This window comes from Petaurus breviceps, unplaced genomic scaffold (assembly GCF_028583685.1).
Source record: "Petaurus breviceps papuanus isolate PSGF00001 unplaced genomic scaffold, PetGlider_PUasm1.0 90510, whole genome shotgun sequence".
Taxonomy (NCBI): Eukaryota; Metazoa; Chordata; class Mammalia; order Diprotodontia; family Petauridae; genus Petaurus; species Petaurus breviceps.
The window spans coordinates 2,844,332-2,862,794 of NW_027187267.1; the positions used below are offsets into that span (position 1 = coordinate 2,844,332).

Here is an 18,463-nt window from a genome sequence, read left to right on the forward strand (position 1 = left end):
ATCTGAGTGAGGCAGAGCTATGCAAAGTCATCCGTCTCACTCTCTCCTCCACAGTCATCAGAGTCCAGTGGCAAGACATAGGTCAGAACAAATGACAATGGCCTTGGGTTCAGTGGGAGACAAAGACCTTTTTAATCCAAGTCTTTTCCGGGTCTCAGTTTGTCTGAGGCAACACCCATTCAGTCATTAAAGGTTAAAAAGTCATTAAAGAATGGAGGCAAAAGATGGCCTAGTTTGACTTCACAAAAGAATCAGTGTGGCAGGGAGAGACCCTCAGAGTTTCTGGCCAGGACAAAACAATTGCTATTTACACTCACTCTGAGCCATCCAAACAGGGCTTTGAATAGAATGATCTCTAGTATTCCTTCAAGCTCAAAATCCTATGATCAATGAGCTCAGGGACTGTATCTTTATCTTTGTGTCTCCCTCAGAGCCTTGAACATGTAAATGTCTTTTTTTCCTTTTTTTACTTGAATTGATACTTAATATATATTCTATCCCCCTCTCCATAGGGTAACAAGCAATAAATATTTGTTGCTTCCTTAACTGATTACTCACCCCCCAAATCTCATGGCTCTCTTCTACTAGTCAAGAAACTGCTCTGGTTACTCCCTTCAATCAAACTTTTGTCAAGTACATGGGTTTGTGGGAAGTGGGTAAAGGGGAGAGAAGGTGAATTTGTTGATGTGAATACATGAAACCATGATCTTATTGAATATCATCTCTGGAAATGGAAGGAAGCCAAGTATCTAATGAGATCTGATATCAAAAGTACCATACTTCCTCTTTTTTCATATATTCTTCTTGGTTACAGTTCCCTCCTCTCTTTTCACTCACTACAGGCTACTGAAGTAGTTCATGTTCCTATGGAAGGTTTCTCCCCCAAATTACTTTGGGTAACTCTGCTACTATGGGGTAAGTAGAGGGACCTGAGAAATGCTGAGATGGAAGGATAGAAATATAGAAATGGATCTTTTACTAATACAGATGCCCAAGTAGGGATAGTGTGTTAAGGATCTTTCCTAGGGAGCTCAGATCTCTCCCTGTGCCTATGGATCTGATTTGGGGACTGACTAGAAGGCAGAAGAAACAAGTCTGAGATGAGCTTAATGAAGATCTGAACTTAGGAATCTGACAGCCCTAATTCCTTACTGATTTAAAATGTCTCTGCTGAAGCAGTGTTGGATGAGGGAGGAAGGAAGTTCTTTTAAAGAGATGGCATCTTTTGGTGTAAATCCCAGGAGAACATTGACCGTTTTATGGATAGAAGGAATTCAGGTGAGAGATTTCCCCAGCCCTGACTTCTCAGAAATCTCAGGCTTTGGCCACATTTGTGTAGAATCCTTAGAGCCAAGGGCTTGCAAAGAAATGCTCCAACATCAGTAAATTGAAAGAAGGCTGTGGTTTGCTTTTGAAAGGAGGCACTCAAAACTTTCCTTGACCAAAGTCTTTAATGAAAGTTCAGAGGTCTGTCTTGGATTGGGGTTGCACCTCTGATTAAGTATGATTAAAGGAAAGAGGAAGATATTGGAGTCCCAGCATTCAGAATATTCTTCAGCTCCTGGCCAGAGAAGATAACCATGTATTTCTGACAGTACCGGGTAGGGATAGGCACAGGGCAAAAAGGGCTCACTGGGACTCTTGTCCTCTAGAATCCTGGCTACCTTCCCCACATACTCCAGTTCCTATCCTGACAATGACCTGACCCCTGGGTATTCCTTTCTCACTTGGACCTGATCATTCCTCTCTGGTCTCTTACAGCTTTAAGTGGAAGGTCTACAGGTAAGTATTCCTGATATCTTCCCTTTGGCTCCTCTACCTCTTGTCTCTTGTTTCATAATAATAACAACAGTTTCAATTTCTATAGTCATTTAAGGTTTGCAAAATACTTTCCTCACAACAACCCTCCAAGATGAGTGGGGCATGCATTACTAGGAAACTGAGATTCAGAGAGGCTAGATGATTTAATTGCAGTCACAAAGTAAATGTTAGAATCTCACTATCTCTGCTTTTTTTGTGATTTCTGCCCTCGGAAACATGCTCACCCACCTGCTTCCCACTCCTTGTTATATCGTGTTCTTCTCCATGAAGGATTCAGGGAGACTACAGTCCTTGAAACGGCATCTAAGGGTCTCAGAGTAGAAAGAGAGGCAAAGAAAAGGACATTTATAAAGTTGTCAAAACTCAGAAATGCAGATAATTCAAAAGTCCCTCTGACAGCCAAGCAGTCCTGTCTCTCTTTGAGACTCTGATATCCTGGGCATTGGAGATCCAGAGGGGGTAAGAGAATCTTTGTCTTCCTAGGACTCCTAGTCTGATAGAGGAAGGCAAGATTAATTACAAGGAAAATGTTTAAAGTTGAGACTACGAATAAGTATAAATCAATGTGAAGAGCCTGGGTTATAAGAGAAATCAAGACAAGAAAAGGCAAGAAGGGAAGGTTTCAAGGGCTATATTCTCCCTGAATCCCCCATGGGGAGTTTCCAGGGGAGAGAACATGACCCTTTGCTGTTAGAGACACAGCATCTGGGTCCACAATGGTTCCAGCAAACAATTCCAAACTCTCAGTTTCAGTATCACTTTTGCTACCATAAGTGACACTGGAGAATATCAACAACAGACTGGTAGTTCTGCCTTGAGTGACCCTATATATCTAGAAGTCTACACTGGTAAGTATTTGACCTAGGGAGATTTGGAACAAGGGTCCAGGAAGGTAAGAATGAATGAAAAAAGCATTTGAAGTACTTAATGTGTACTACATTTGGGGTATACAAGTTAAAAAAAAATTGTCTCTTCCCTCCAGGAGCTCATGCTCTTAATAGGAGAGAGAAGTGTTACAGAATATATAATAAAAGTTTTAAGAATGCAGCAGTGATATGGATGGCAAAGTACAAGGGCTTTTAGGATGAGTCAACAAGTCGGATAATAGAGTCCAGGGTTCTAGGGCACTTGGTAGAGCAGATAGTAACAACTGCTGATTCTTATCTCACCAGAAGCTTTATAGTGGTTGACTCTTGGCTCATTCAAGTGCTAGGAAGATCCATATCATTCTTCTCACCTGGTTACCTTTCATGGGGTATGGGGAGTTGGGGCGGGGGTGCTGAGATAAAGGGCAAGATCACCCTTTCCCACTGCTGCCTGAATGAGGTACCTGCCAGGTAATAGCAACAGAGTTAAAAAAGGATGTGTGTGTGTATAGATGGATAGACAGAAATATATCTATATATGTGTATGTATGTATGTATACATATATATGCATATATGTGTGTATACATATATATGCATATATACATACATGTATATACCAAATATATCTGTATAAATATTGATATTTTATATAAATTAAAATATTTACATATACCATATGTATGTGTGTGTATGTCCTTTCTCTCATTCCTGTATTCCATTTATTTCTTCCTATACTATGTTAAAATAGTTCTTAATCAGTGGTATATTTTGGGTCTCCTTTCCTCATTTTCTTTTCTCCATTCTAGACAGTTCTTCACATCTACCCCCTTTTCTTCTTTGTAAGAATTAGGACTGATTTGATTTATGGAACTCAATCAACATGGTAGTGGGGTTCTCACTAAGACATTGGCAAGAGGGTCACTCTGAAGATCAGGTGTTTCCTGTTGCCTCTGTCACAGAGAGGTGCATGTTTGCTCTAGGACAGTTCAAGCTGTGTGTGAGGAAGGGTGTTAAGGGTCAAAGCATCTATAGTGATAGAACCTTCACCTGTCCTAGTAGCGTGAATCTTGAGCTTCTTATACACACACCCACACATACATACAGTCAGGGAGTTAATTCTACAAGTTGTTGCCTAAAATTGCCACAGCCTTGGGTGTCACAGGGTCACTGTAGGCCCACAGGAGGGTTGGGAAAAGGTAAGAAGAAAATGCTAAGTTCCTCAGGTATGCCCAGATTTATAGACTGGCAAGTTGGTCTTCAAGGTTTTTCCTATAACAACTCTAGAAGGGATTCTCTTGCTTTTCTTTTTCCTGTTATATTTTTACTTTCTGCATTTGGAGGCTCTTAATATACCTTGTTAGGTGTAAGGAGGGTAGAACCACTCTCAGGATAGCTCTCTCTCTCTGAGTTTGCCTTCATCCTAGGATTTTCCTCTCTGTATTTCCCCTCTAAAATTTTTATTTCACTCCACTGTATTCCTCAGTCTCAAAAACAGATGTAAAACCTTGAGGGTAAACCCCACCTCTCACAATGGGTCCCCCCTACAAGGCTACCCCAAGTTCAAGGTTCTTTGTAAGTTCAATTCAAAACATAGTTCATGAAGCCACACCAGTATGATTAGTCTTTTTTTTTTTTCTGGTCACCCAAATACACAATTGTTTTGAAGCAAAGGCACTTGATAAAAAGTGCTATGTCATACAATAGCAATGCATCTTTTCCACAGAAATGTGGATATACTTTCCAACACACACACACACACACACACACACACACACCAGTAGGACAAGTAATCAAACATAATGAATATGAGAAGAAGCTCTTATGTAGGGAGCTCATGTAGTCAAGTCTCTCTTATGGAAGGAAAACTGAAGCCCTGATTCTGCAGAATCACCCTAATGATGTCTTGGTGTTATTTCTATTAACTTTGTTCCCCATTGGTCTCCCATTACATAGACTCTGCTAAATGTCTAGTCTCTGCCATTCCTATGGGTGTGGTGTGTAGTTTCTACTTAGTGTGGCCCTCTGCTGGTGGTGAATGGTCCATACTTGGTCAATGTTCCACTGTCCATATATGATTCCATAGATTGTCATGAAGTTTTGAAGTTTCTCCCCATTTCCAGGACCTGGCTAGAATCATTAGCTGAGGTGCTGTATCTTTGCTATTAGAAGAAGAACAGGCTATGTGATTACTCTTATACCTTAAATCTCTGAGAATTGTTGCTGTGGCTCAAGCTTAGAAAGTCAGACACTTCATATATCCAGTAGTTGAACTAAGATGAGGGAGGACACTTTGCCACTATTTTTTCCATGGAGTAGGAGTGGGAGGGAAGATTCTATCTCAGGGGTGGGGAATCTGTTTGGATTCAGTCAAAGGGCCACACTTGAGGGCCTAGAGGGTTGCATGTGACCTCAAGGCTGCACATTCCTGACCTCTAGTGTGCATGAAATCCAGCAAAAGAGACTAAGGAATAGTTAGACAGGGTGGAGGAGAACCAAGAGAAAGCATTCTCACACAAAAAGAACCCCTAGAAAAAAATATCAAGAGAAATGGGTAATTGACAGCATTAGAGGCTACAGAGAGGTCAAGAAGGATAACAACAGAGAACGGGTTATTAGATTTGGTAGGAGTGTTAAGAAGGCAGGGATTCCTCTCCCTCTGGGTGTCCCTTCAGTTCCCAGAACATCAGGGCCTCAAAGCAAGTCAAGACAATTCATTAAATGTTAAGTGGACTTTTGAATGTCTGAGTTTCTTAAACTGAACATCTTTTCAAGTATTCTTTTTTTGCCTTTCTTTCTACTCTCTGACCAGTAGAGGATGCTTCAAAGGCTTTACTGTCCTTGAATCCGCCATGGACCAGAATTTTAAGGACAGATAATGTTACTCTTCACTGTGAGGGATCTGACACCTCACATAGCAACCAGACCCAGTGGTTTCACAATGGTTCCAGCACCCCAGTTCAAACTTCCAGCTTTAGCATCACCTTTGCCACCATCAACGACAGTGGAGAATATAGGTGCCAGACTAAAGATTCTGTCATCAGTGACCCTGTGTACCTAGGAGTCTACAGTGGTAAGTGTTGGACCTAGGGAGATCTGGGGCAAAGGTTGAGTGAAAAAGCATTCTTCAATTTGTTAATGTGTGTTAAGCACTGTGCTAAGTGTTGGATACACAAATCAAAAACAAACATGATGGATTCTGCTATCAAGGAGTTCACATTCAAATCAGGAAAGACAAGACATATAAAATAAGAACATTGCAGGAAAGTTGGACAGGCCTGAATGTTCTAAATATTAATCATTTGGGTTAATGTCAAGGTTCAGGGGTCCTTAAAGTGCATCAGTAAATCAGATAGTACAGTGACCACGGGTCTATAGGGCATTGTCGCAGGATAGATGGCAATGCCTTGTGATCCTGAAATTACCAGAAGTCTTATAGCTGTTGACTTGCAGCTTATCCAAATGGAATGAATAGCCATGTCATTTTTCCTACCTGACTGCCCTCCATGGTGTCCAGGAAGTCAGTGGAGAGGCTAAGGAAAAAGGGAAGAGTACCCTTTCAATGGTTCCTTCTGCCTGACTGCCTGGATGAGGTCTTTTTGGTTTGTCATACTGGATAGTTCTCTATTACCACCATCTTTTCTCTGTGTAAGACTTAGGAGTGGTTTGATTCATGGTATCAACTTTCCTTGATAGTAGGGTTCATATTGGGGAACTGGCAAAGGGGTTAAGTTAAAGTCATGTGTCTCAAATTACTTCAATCATAGACAGGTTGCCAGTCTGAGCTGGGGCCTCTTAACTGTGTTAGGAGGGAGCTTGGAGCAGGAGTACCTAGGGTAGTTGTCAACATATCTTTATCTAGAATGGATCATGCTCAACTAACCTCATTTCATTTTTTGACAAAGTTAAAAGGCTGGTTGAGCAATTAAATCCTTTCTATAGAGTTCATAAAGATTTTAATAACACACATTACAACCCACCTCATGCTATTTTTGTGGAAAAAGCAAAGAGATATGTGCAATAATAATACTATTAGGTAGATTAGGAACTGGTTGACTGGTCAATTGATCGCAAGAGTGCCTGGCACATTATAAGCATGAATTTGGAAAGATTGCCTCCATGTAATAAGAGTAGAAGAAGGAGGAGAAATATCACTTATATAGTGCTTTAAGATTTACAAAGTGCTTTGTATATATTATCTCATTTGATACTTAATTATTCTATGAGGTAGGTACTATTATTATTTCCATATTTCAGGTGAGGAAACTGAGGCTAGCATTTATCACAGACTTTGTTAAAGGTCCAGATGGAAAGCTTATCAAATTTGCAGATGGCACCTACCTGGAAAGATAGCTAATACATTAGTTAAAATTAAGATCCAAAAAATATTGATAGACTTAAAGCCTGGACAATCAGAACGGTGTAAGTAAAAGCTCTCTGGTTTGAGTTAGAGGATCTCATTTTAAATCCTGCCTTGATGCTTATTACCTGCATACTCTTAGTAAAGTGATAGCCTCTCTACACTTTGGTTTCCTCATCTGGAAGATGAGGGTGTTGGCCTAGATGACTTCAGATGTTCCTTCCAATTCCAACTCTATAATCCTCTCCTGTACTATGATCAAATTCAATAGGAATAAATGTAAATCCTCAGAGTTGGATTAAAAACTCAACTCTAAAAGTACAAGAGAAAAAAGACATGACTACTCGTGTGTGTGTGTGTGTGTGTGTGTGTGTGTGTGTGTGTGTGTATTTAGAAAAAATCCCAGGGGCGGAGCCAAGATGGCAGAGTAGAAGCATGAACTTGGCATGAGCTCCCACTCCAATCACTTCCAATACATGTAAAAAAATGACTCTAAACAAATTTTAGAGCTACAGCACCGACAGAGTGACAGAGAGAACCAAATCTCCCATTGAAAGCAGCCTAGAAGGTCAACAGGAAGGGTCTGTTGCACCGGGCTGGGAGACCAGTGCAGTCCCACATGAGCCATGCAGTTCTGGGCCCAGGGCAGGCCCAAACAGCAGCAGTTGGAGCAGACTTCAGAAAACTGAATTACCAGTAGCTGTGATAGTTTCCAGACTTCTCAACTCATAAATGCCAAGGAGAAAGTAAAAGGTCAGTGAGGAACTCTGTTGGAACAGGGGGATGGAAGAGCATGGTTCAGCCACTTCCCCCAGGGTGAGAGGTGGTGGAGGCATGGTACCTGCAGTTGCTGCTGCATGGCTGCCTCCAGAGCTCCTGGCCGGCAGATCACAGGGGGACCAAGCGATCATTCAGAGGGTAATTGCTCTTGCTTTAACCTGCTTGGATCTGGATCATACTCTTGGGTGGTTGTCCTAAGATGTGTGGCCAGTGTACCAGAGCCTGTGGGGCTGTAGAGAGGGCACCCTCCTAATAGGTCTAGCAGCAGCAAAAAGGATCAAAGCATGGAATGGGAGGAAGACAACAAAGTCAGAAGTCTTGCTTTCAAGAAAAAGCTTCCAAGAAAAATATGAATTGGTTACAGGCTATGGAGGAGCTCAAGAAGGATTTTGAAAATCAAGTAAGAGAGGTGGAGGAAAAATTCGGAAGAGAAATGAGAATGATGCAAGAAAATCATGAAAAGCGAGTCAACAGTCTGCTAAAGGAGACCCAAAAATACACTGAAGAAAATAGAACCTTAAAAAATAGACTAACTCAAATGGCAAAAGTGGCCCAAAAAGCCAATGAGGAGAAGAATGCTTTAAAAAGCCAAATTTGCCAAATGGAAAAGGAATTTCAAAAACTCACTGAAGAGAATAACTCCTTCAAAATTAGATTGGAGCAATTGGAAGCTAATGACTTTATGAGAAATCGAGATAGTATAAAACAAATGAAAATGAAGAAGATATCGAGATAGTATCCAAACAAATGAAAAATAGAAGGCAATGTGAAATATTTCATTAGAAAAACCACTGACTGACCTTGAAAATAGATCCAGGAGAGAGAATTTAAAAATTATTAGACTACCTGAAAGTCATGATAAAAAAAAGAGCCTAGACAACATCTTTCAAGAAATTATCAAGCAAAATTGCCCTGATATTCTAGAACCTGAGGGCAAAATAGAAATTGAAAAAATTCACAGATCACCTCTTAAAAAAGATCCCAAAAAGAAATCTCTCCTAGGAATATTATAGCCAAATTCCAGAGTTCCCAGGTCAGAGAGAAAATACTGCTAGCAGTCAGGAAGAAACAATTTGAGTATTGTGGAAACACAATCAGGATAATACAAGACTTAGCAGCTTCTACGTTAAGGAACTGAAGGGATTGGAATTTGATATTCCAGAAGTCAAAGGAGTTAGGATTAAAATAAAAAATTACCTACTCAGCAAAACTTAGTATAATGCTTCAGGGGAAAATATAGCCTTTCAATGAAATAGAGGACTTTCAAGTATTCTTTTTTTTTTTAAGCAATCGGGGTTAAGTAACTTGCTCAAGGTTACACAGCCAGTTATTTCTGGGTGTGGTGCTAAGTATCTGAGCCCAGATTCAATCCCCAGGTCATCCCAACACTGGAGCCGGTGCTCTTACTCACTGTGCTACCTGGCCACCCCCTTTCAAGTGTTCTTAATGAAAAAAAACAGAGCTGAACAGAAAATTTGACTTTCAAATAAAAGAAGCAAGAGAAGCATGAGAAGGTAAACAGGGAAAAGAAATCACAAGAAACTTATTAAAGTTGAACTATTTACATTCCTACATGGAAAAATGATAATTGTAACTCATGAGACTTTTCTCAGTATGAGGATAGTTGAAGGGAATATATATGTATACATATATATGTATGTATAGAAGGGTGTGTGTGTGTATAAATATGTATGTGAGTGTGTGCATATGTATGTACATGTATACATAGACAGAGGGCATAGGATGAGTTGAATATGAAGGGATGATATCTAAAAATAAAATTAAGAGGTGAGAGAGGAATTTATTGGAAGAACAAGAAAGGGAGAGATAGATTAGGATAAATTATCTCATATAAAAGAGGCAAGAGAAAACTGCTACAAAGGAGGGGAAGAGCAGGAAGGTGAAAGGGAATGGGACAACCTTACTCACATTGAATTTGGCTTAAGGAGGAAATAACATACACACTCATTTGGGTATCTTACCCTACAGGAAAATAGGGGAGAAGGGGATAAAAGGGGAGATGATAGAAGTGGGACCAGATTGGGGGAGAGGGTATTTAGAAGCAAACACTTTTGAAAATGGATAGGGTCAAAGGAAAAAATAGAATAAGTGGGGGGGGGCAGAATAGGATGGAGGGAAATATAGTTAGTCTTTCACAACATAACTACTATGGAAATGTTATATGTAACTACACATGTACAACCTATATTGAATTGCTTATTTTCCCAGTGCAGGCGTGTGAGGAGGTAAGAAGGGAAAAAATCTGGAACTCAAAGTTTTAAAATCAAATGTTAAAAAAAAATTTTACATGCAACTGGGAAATAAGATATATAGGCACTGGGGTATAGAAATCCATCTTGCCCCACTAGAAAGTTAGGGAAGAATGAGGGAGGATATAAGAGAGAACAGATTGGGCGAAGGTGTATTCAGCAGGCCCACAATTTTGGGGTTGGGGGTAGGGAAAAGATGGGGAGAAAAATTTGTAACTCAAAATCTTGTGGAAATGAATGTTGAAAACTAAAATTAAATAAATAAATTTAAAAGGAAAGAAAAGATCCTGGGGTTTGGGGAGGAGACTGCAATTTTAATCTACATCAATAAAATAATCTCACTAATCTCAATAACCACAGTATGACTATTAAAACAGGTTGCATTAAAAAAGATATAGTTCCCTGCCTCAGATAATTGATAATATTGATAATCCCATTGTAATCTCCTCTGTTTGGTTCTGAGCTTCCTACTTTGGGAAGTAACTGGATAAACTGATGATTGCCCAGAAAACAGCAACCAGGGCAGTGAAGGATTTTCCCTTCCTTTCCTTTCCCTTCCCTTCCCTTCCCTTCCCTTCCCTTCCCTTCCCTTCCCTTCTCTTCCTTGCTCTTAAGGAACTTATATAATAAAACTCATCCTTGTATTCCCATCCATTGCCCTACAAATGTAGGAATGGGTGGATGAATGAATGAATGAAAAAGCATTAATTAATTACTATAAGCAAAGCACAGTCACAAGCACTAAGGATACAAATAGATAAGTGAGACAATCTTGCTCCCAAGGAATCCACATTCTCTTTAATAGTATTTTGGGGGGTTTTCTCAATTACATGTAAAGACAATTTTTAGCCTTCATTTTTTTAAATTTTGAGTTCTAAATTATCTCCCCCTCTCCCTAAGATGGTTAGCAATTTAAGTAGGTTATGTATATGCAATGATGTAAAACATATTCCCATATTAGTCATGTTGTAAAAGAAGAAGCAAGCCAAGAGAAGAGAACCACAAAAAATTGAAAGTAGTATGCTTCAATCTGCATTCAGACTCTATCAGTTCTTTCTCTAGATGTGGATAGCATTTTCCATCATGAATCTTTTGGAATTATCTTGGATCATTGTATTGCTGAGAGGAGCTAAGTCATTCATTGTTGATCATACAATGTTGCTGATACTGTGTATGATGTTTCTGTGGTTCTGTTCCCTTCATTCAGCATCAATTCATATAAGGCTTTCCAAGTTTTTCTGAAATCTGTCTGCTGATCATTTCTTATAACACTAATAGTATTATATTAAATTCATATACAACAGCTTGTTTAGTCATTCCCAGTTGATGGGCATCCCCTCAATTTCCAATTCTTTGCCACCACAAAAAGAGTTGTTATAAATATTTTTGTTCATGTAGGTTCTTTTCCCCTTTTTGTGATCTCTTTGGGATACATACTTTTGGGATGCATAGTTTGCCCTTTGGGCATAGAACCAAATTGCTCTCCAGAACTACTGAATCAGTTTACAACTCCACCAATAGTGCATTAGTGCACCAATAGTGCATTAGTGCACCAATTTTCCCACATACTCTTCACCATTCATCATTTTCCTTTTCTGTCATATTAACCAACCTGATAAGTATGAGATGGTACCTCAGAGTTGTTTTAATTTGAGTTTCTCTAATCAATACTGATTTAGAGTATTTATTTATATGACTATAGAAAACTTTGATTTCTTCATCTGAAAACTGCTTGATTATATTATTTGACCAATTATCAAATGACTTATATTCTTACAAACTTGATGCAATTCTCTATATATTTGAAACATGAGGCCTTTAGCAAAGATATTTGCTATAAAGATTGTTTCCCAGCTTTCTGCTTTCCTCCTAATATTTTGCATTAGTTTTGCTTGTGTAAAAACTTTTTAATTCAATGTTATCAAAACTATCCATTTTACATTTCATAATGCTATCTATATCTTGATTGGTCACAGATTCCTCCCTTCTTCATAGATCTGACAGGTAAACTATTCCTTGCTCTCCTAATTTGCTTATGTCTAAACCATTTACCCATTTTGACTTTCTCCTGCTCTGTGGTATAAGATACTATATATCTATACCCAGCTTCTGCCATATTGTTTTCAAATTTTCCCAAAAGTTTTTGTCAGATAGTGAAAGGAACTCACATTCTAAAGGGAATGATACAAACAGAAGGTTTCAACAGCAAATCATATGGAAAGGTCCCATGGTACATATGGTGCAATGGCAAAACAGATGGTAATATTCTCTAATGTCATTTCTACTGAAAAGTATATCCATTTCTGATATTGAACCATTTGACAATTCCAAGAACTGAACTTTGGTGATGAAAACTTTATTTTCTGGGTCTTTGGTAACTGTGATTTCTGAGGAAGCAGGGATTCCAGCACCCTGAGAGCAAATTCTGGGTCATATCTCCACAGTGATTACTTCTCACAATGATGGCTGTGAGATTTGGGTTGGAAGTACAACATGTATTGGTGCTTACAAGTAAAGTAAGTCCCAGTGTTCATAGTTCTCTAGTCATGGGCTTGTGCTTTGAATGAACTATAGAAAGGTTGAAGAGAAAAAACTATGAAATACTCATGGACGAATAGAAAAGGATAGACTAGACTTTCCCACAAGTTAGGATTCCTGAGGGCTTATTGTGTTTGAATAATCTGTAGCTTAGGCTGGGGGAGAAACAATTAAAAATGGTTCAATGTATTAGTCCTGACTCAAGACTGAAGAATCCGGAGATCAGAGTTTTTTAGTAGTAATAATTTTTTAAAAATTTCTTGGGGGGGGGTTTAATAGGACAGGTGCCTAGGCTTCACCACACTGTCAAAAAAAAGATCTAGGATAATAAAGAGTTTTAAAATTCCTGGTCTAGATGAATCTCTGGAAGAAAAATCAAAGATCCTACTGCATCTCCTATGTCTTCCCACCTCTCCATTCTTCCAGTGCTGTGGGCAGAGGGAGAGAATGTCAAAGCTAAAAAAAAAACCCTGAAATTTGTTTTGTTCTGTTTTTTTTTGCCACTTTCAGATTGGCTGCTCCTCCAACCTTCACTTATGATCATACGAGAGGGAGAACCCCTACTTCTGAGTTGCCATGGTTGGAAGAACCGAACTGTCTACAAGGTGACTTTCTACCATAATAAGAAAGCCCTCAAATACTGGTATGAGAACCACAACTTCTTCATTCCTAATACCACAAGAAACAACAGAGGCTTCTACCACTGCACAGGCATCCTATGGAGGATACACTACACCTCAAAGCCTCTATATATTGGTTTCAAAGGTAAGGATCAAGCTAAGGAACACTTTATCATTAGGGTCCAGAATAGTTACTAAAGGACTTGGAATGGTATTTCACACTTCAGGGAGTAGAAGGTCTGAATTAACATTGGAAGCCATCTTTTTGGGTGGGAAAAGTGGGGTGTCAATGGAGACAGAGGATGGAAAGGAAGTAAAGCAGGCTTCTACCAGAAGACAATTAGTGTTAATTCCATGATCTATGGGAAAATTTACCTTTGTTACATTTTCTGAGAAAACTAAAGGAGTCCTGGGAAACTATACCTAACATTTTGGGGATTACTCCGATCTGTTTTGTGGACCTCATCCATACCATTTTCAAGGCTTTTTAAGACTAATTAGTGCCTTGTATGTAAAATCTAACACACATGCTAGAGCTAGAAACTAACTTAATGGTCACCTACACTAACCTTCCTATTTTAAAAACAGTGAATACCCAGTAAATATTTGGCTAAGTCATTTGTTGATTAATCTATCAATAGGTCAATTAATAATTAATTCACTTTAAATACCCTGATCATTCCTTGTTTTAAGTGGTCCCATCCCATTTCCTCTTCTCATTTCTTCTTTAGATCTTAGACTCTTAGGGAAACAAATATTTTGCTCCTAACATATCTTGTAAAAACCCTTTAGGTTGGTAGTGGTCAGTTTGGAAGCCATGTAGCTCAGATTATGTGGGATAGTCATAATTACAAGAAAAGAAATGTACTTTCAATGTCACTTAAAAATACCCCTTTGTCCACTCAGTTCTCATGATCTATTCCTCTAGTTCTGGGGTGGGGAACCTGTAACCTTGAGGCCACAGGCAGACCTCTAGATCCTCAAAAGTGCAGACCTTTGACTAAATCCAAACTTAACAGAATAAATCCCCTTAATAAATATATGTTAGATTTGTTTGTTAGATTTGTTGGAGTAGACTTTGTCTAGTCCTTATCAGCCACATTAAGGAATGGTCACACCTTTGATCTTGCCATAGCTCCTACAAGTTCCACTTCCATGATCAAGAACTCTGAAATTCCTTTATAAAAATACAACCTACACTTAGCACATCTTTCCCCAGGATTTACTCTTCCTAAACTTTGATTATTTTTCATCCTTACCATAACTTTCAAACCTTATATTTATTAGTTCTTTCCAAAGTCATCATTCCTGCACTAGCTTTACTTTCATCCCTTCTGGATCTTGACTCTTAAGTTAAGCATTTCAGTGCCACTCAATCATTTATTCTCCATTCCTTGCTTCTACTCCTTTTGATACTCATACCTTGCCAAACATCAGCCCTAGGTTACTCTCCTCATCTTTCTTCTCTTCCCCTACTTAGCATGTTGCTGGCTAGTGCCAGATCAAGTCACACAACTGAGTTGACTGGGTCTGCTATGAATTTGCTATCTAATCTTTATTGGGCCTTTGTAACAAAGCTGAACCCTAATTTATTCTCTTTATTAGTGGCCTGAGTGGACATTCCAAACTTTTTCTTCTATCCTAAAACCTCTTATGAGTAACTTACTTGTATTTTACCAAAAAAAAATAGAAGGCACATTCATTGTGAGCTCTCTCCTCTCCTTCACCGCATAACCTGGATCCCATTGACTTCACCTTTCCCCCACAATTCTCTCCTCTTTTACTACCTGTCTCTCATGATCAGATAGATCCTCCCCCTTGCAAAAGCTAACACTGCCACAGTTGTCCTTAATCCTATTCCCTTCCATTTTCCCCAACAAACTACATCCACAATTGAGGCAGCTAATTGGCACAGTGGATAGAATGTGGGACTTGGAGTAGGAATTACTTGAGTTCAAATCCTGTCTCCAGACACTTACTACCTGTGTGACTTCAGGAAAGTCACTTACTCTCTTTCCCAATCATCTGTTCACTTAGGATGAGAATATCTACATCATGGGGCTATTTTGAAGATCAAATGAGATATATAAAGCACTTGCTATCTGAATGTTAGCTGTTATCATTGCTATGCTCCTTCTCTCCGAACTTGTCTCTCTTTATTTATATATTTCTTCCCCAATATCTACAAATGTACCTGTCTTACCCATTCTTAAAGTCCTTTATAAGATGCCACCATATCCTCTAGCTATTCTTTCTGTAGCTTTTTCCCCCTTCTCAGCTAAACTACATGAGAAAATCATCTAAACTTGATACCTCCACTTCCTTTCCTTTCACTTATTTCTCAGCCCCTTTCAATTTGGCTTCAATCATTGTCTCAAGTGAAGATACTCTATTGAAAGATATCAATGACCACTTAATTGTCAGGTCTGATGACCTTTTCTTATTCCCCATTCTTCTTCACCCTTCCAAATCAATTGACACTATTGACCATCCTTTTTCATGTGAATATATTCTCCTTTCTTAATACTGTGACATTATTGTCTTTTTCCCCCTTCCTGCTACTTTTCAGTCTCCTTTTTACTGGATTGTTATATCCATATCATGCAACCCCTATGTACTTCAGTGTACTTCATCATGCCTCCTAGCTATATTTCAATGATCTAATATACTCTAAACCCCATTCTTTTCTTCCTCTGCAATCTCTCTTTGAATGATCTCATAAACTTCCATAGATTTAATTGTTATTTCTAGGTAAATGAATCCTAGATTGATATGTTCAGCCCTGTTGTCTATACTGAACTCCATCTAGGGATTATTAACTGCCTATTGGATATTCCAAACTAAACATCCATCAAATATCTTAAATTCAACATGCCCAAATTGGAACTCAAATGTTTCTACAAATCCAATCCTCTTCTTCCAACTTTAAATTTTCTTTTGAAGGTATCAACATCTTTCTAGTCATCCAAATATGCAACCTGTAAAATCCTTGCTTCTTTAATGTGTAGTTGCCAAATCTTATCATTTCTATCCACAACATCTCATATATATATATATGTATATATATATATATATATATATATATATATATATATATATATATATATATATATATCCCTCTCTCTCTACTAACTCACCCTAATTCAGGTATCTCTCACCCAGATTACTCCCTTATCTCTGTGTAATCCAATCTCTCCCCACCCTTCCTGAGTGATTTTTCTTCAATCACAAATTGGGACATTTCACTTATTTACTCAATAAATTCTTATGGCTCCCTATTATTTCTAGGACCAAATATAGACTCCTCCCTTTGGCATTTAGTGTCATTTATTACTTCACCCCCACAATTTTCCCTACATTACTCCACTTCCTGCTTTCTTCAGTCAACTCAACTTGCTTTTTGTTTTGTGTTCTTCCTCTCCATGCCTTTGTACTAGCTTTCTCATATGTCTTGAATGTGCTCCTCTGCCCTGTAGAATCCAAGACTATACTTGAGTCATATCTTTGGCATGGGGCTTTTTCTGGTCTCACTAGATGTTAGTACCTTCTTCCACCTCTTCTCTCCTGATAGAGATTCTCTCCTTCCTCAAGGGAAGGAGATGATTCACTTCAGTCTTTTCATTCCCAGGGCTTAGGACGGTGCCTAGCATAATAGGTCTTAATAATTTTTTGTTGACGTATTAATTATTGTCAGACCAGGTTCTCAATTTTTTGTTTAAAAAGTGACTAGTTTATACAGAGAAGAGAATCTGTATTACCTCCCAAACATCATGAGTGCCTCCTCCCTGCTCTTCATTCCTCTTACTCATCTTAAGACCATGTAGAACTAAAAATAAGGGACAGAAAGATCAGAGTCTCATTCAATTATCATTTCCAGATTTTTATTTTCAGGCTAGGGAATTGTTTCATTGTCTGTGTGTCTCAAATTTTCTGCAGGTCCTATCAGCTATATGCAATTCCTAGTCCCTCTGATGGCGGGACTCCTATTTGTTGTGGATACGGCCCTGTTTGTTTTGACACAGAAGCAACTCCATGTCCTCATTGAAAAGGACAGAAAATTGGCATCCAAAATTGACAGCCTTGCAAAGGCTGATACTGAGGTTGAGTCTAAGACTCAGTGTGATGATGAGGCTGTTCTCGATCCTGAACCTGAATTTGAACCCGAACCGGAGTATGTTTCTGATCCTGATCCTGAGCCCGGCCTGATGCCCCTCTCAGTGATATCTGATGTGACAGCATAAACCACAGAGCTTCAAGACCACAGAACACACATGTGGCTCCAGGAGTCACTTTCTTCATCGGTACAATGAAGAAATCACAGTAATAATTTTTAAAGTCCCTCTCAGTTCTAATATTATCTGTCTCTTTCTTTGTCTATACTCTTCCTCCTTTATCCTTGTTCTTAACACATATACCCAGAGAACCTTCCCGGTCTTCCCTTTTACCCACCTTCCTTCCTTTTTGCACTTGATCTCAGTCAGTAGACAGTGTCCTCCTCTTTCCCCTAGCTCCAGAGGCTGATTGTGCAGAAAAGCATGGGCATCACTGGCTAAAGTGAACTAAAATGTTACATGGCTGTGCTAGGGCGAATGTTTTCATGTAAAGTAGTGATATTTCTCTCTGAGTTCTTATGTGTGTTGCACATTTTGAGTTTATAGTAGCTGACATGGCAGAAAGAGAAAAAGATTTATTAGCTATGAAGGTTCTGAAGTAATAAAGTTCAGTTATTTGAATAGCTGCTCTCCTTTGACTATTATAGGAGCACAACAGAAGGAAAAGAAGCAGTAACCACCCAAAAAAGCATATGACTTTGGAGAGAATCAAGCACTGCATTGGAATTCAAGAGACCTGGGTTCTATTTACAGCTCTACCACTTACCAATTGTGTGAACATTTCTCCCCATGGTTCTCATTTTCTTTGCCTGTAAAATAGGAGGGTAGGACTAAAAAAAAATTACAAGAGTCTTTTTTTTTGCTTTTTGGAGGGCAATTAGGGTTAAGTGACTTGCCCAAGGTCACATGGCTAGATTTTGTGTTAAGTTTCTGAGGCCAGATTTGAACTCAGGTCCTCCTGACTCCAGGGTCGCTGCTCTATTCACTGCACCACCTAGCCGCCCCCCAAGAGCCTTTTTCTACTGTCAATATGTTACCACTTTTCCTTCTGTGCCATCACCTCTCATCCTTAACCCTGGTGGGAGATGAGGCTTCTGT

At 39.0% G+C, this 18,463-nt stretch overlaps 1 protein-coding gene across 1 annotated transcript; it reads left to right on the plus strand.

Moving 5' to 3' along the window:
• The first annotated feature begins 751 nt into the window (after positions 1–751).
• On the plus strand, positions 752–18,222 carry FCER1A (Fc epsilon receptor Ia). Its single transcript, XM_069062823.1, has 5 exons — positions 752–915; positions 1,762–1,782; positions 5,501–5,758; positions 13,144–13,398; positions 17,190–18,222. The coding sequence occupies exons 1-5, from the start codon at positions 753–755 to the stop codon at positions 17,492–17,494; spliced, it is 1,002 nt and encodes a 333-aa protein (XP_068918924.1). The 5' UTR covers position 752; the 3' UTR covers positions 17,495–18,222.
• Positions 18,223–18,463: the final 241 nt, after the last annotated feature.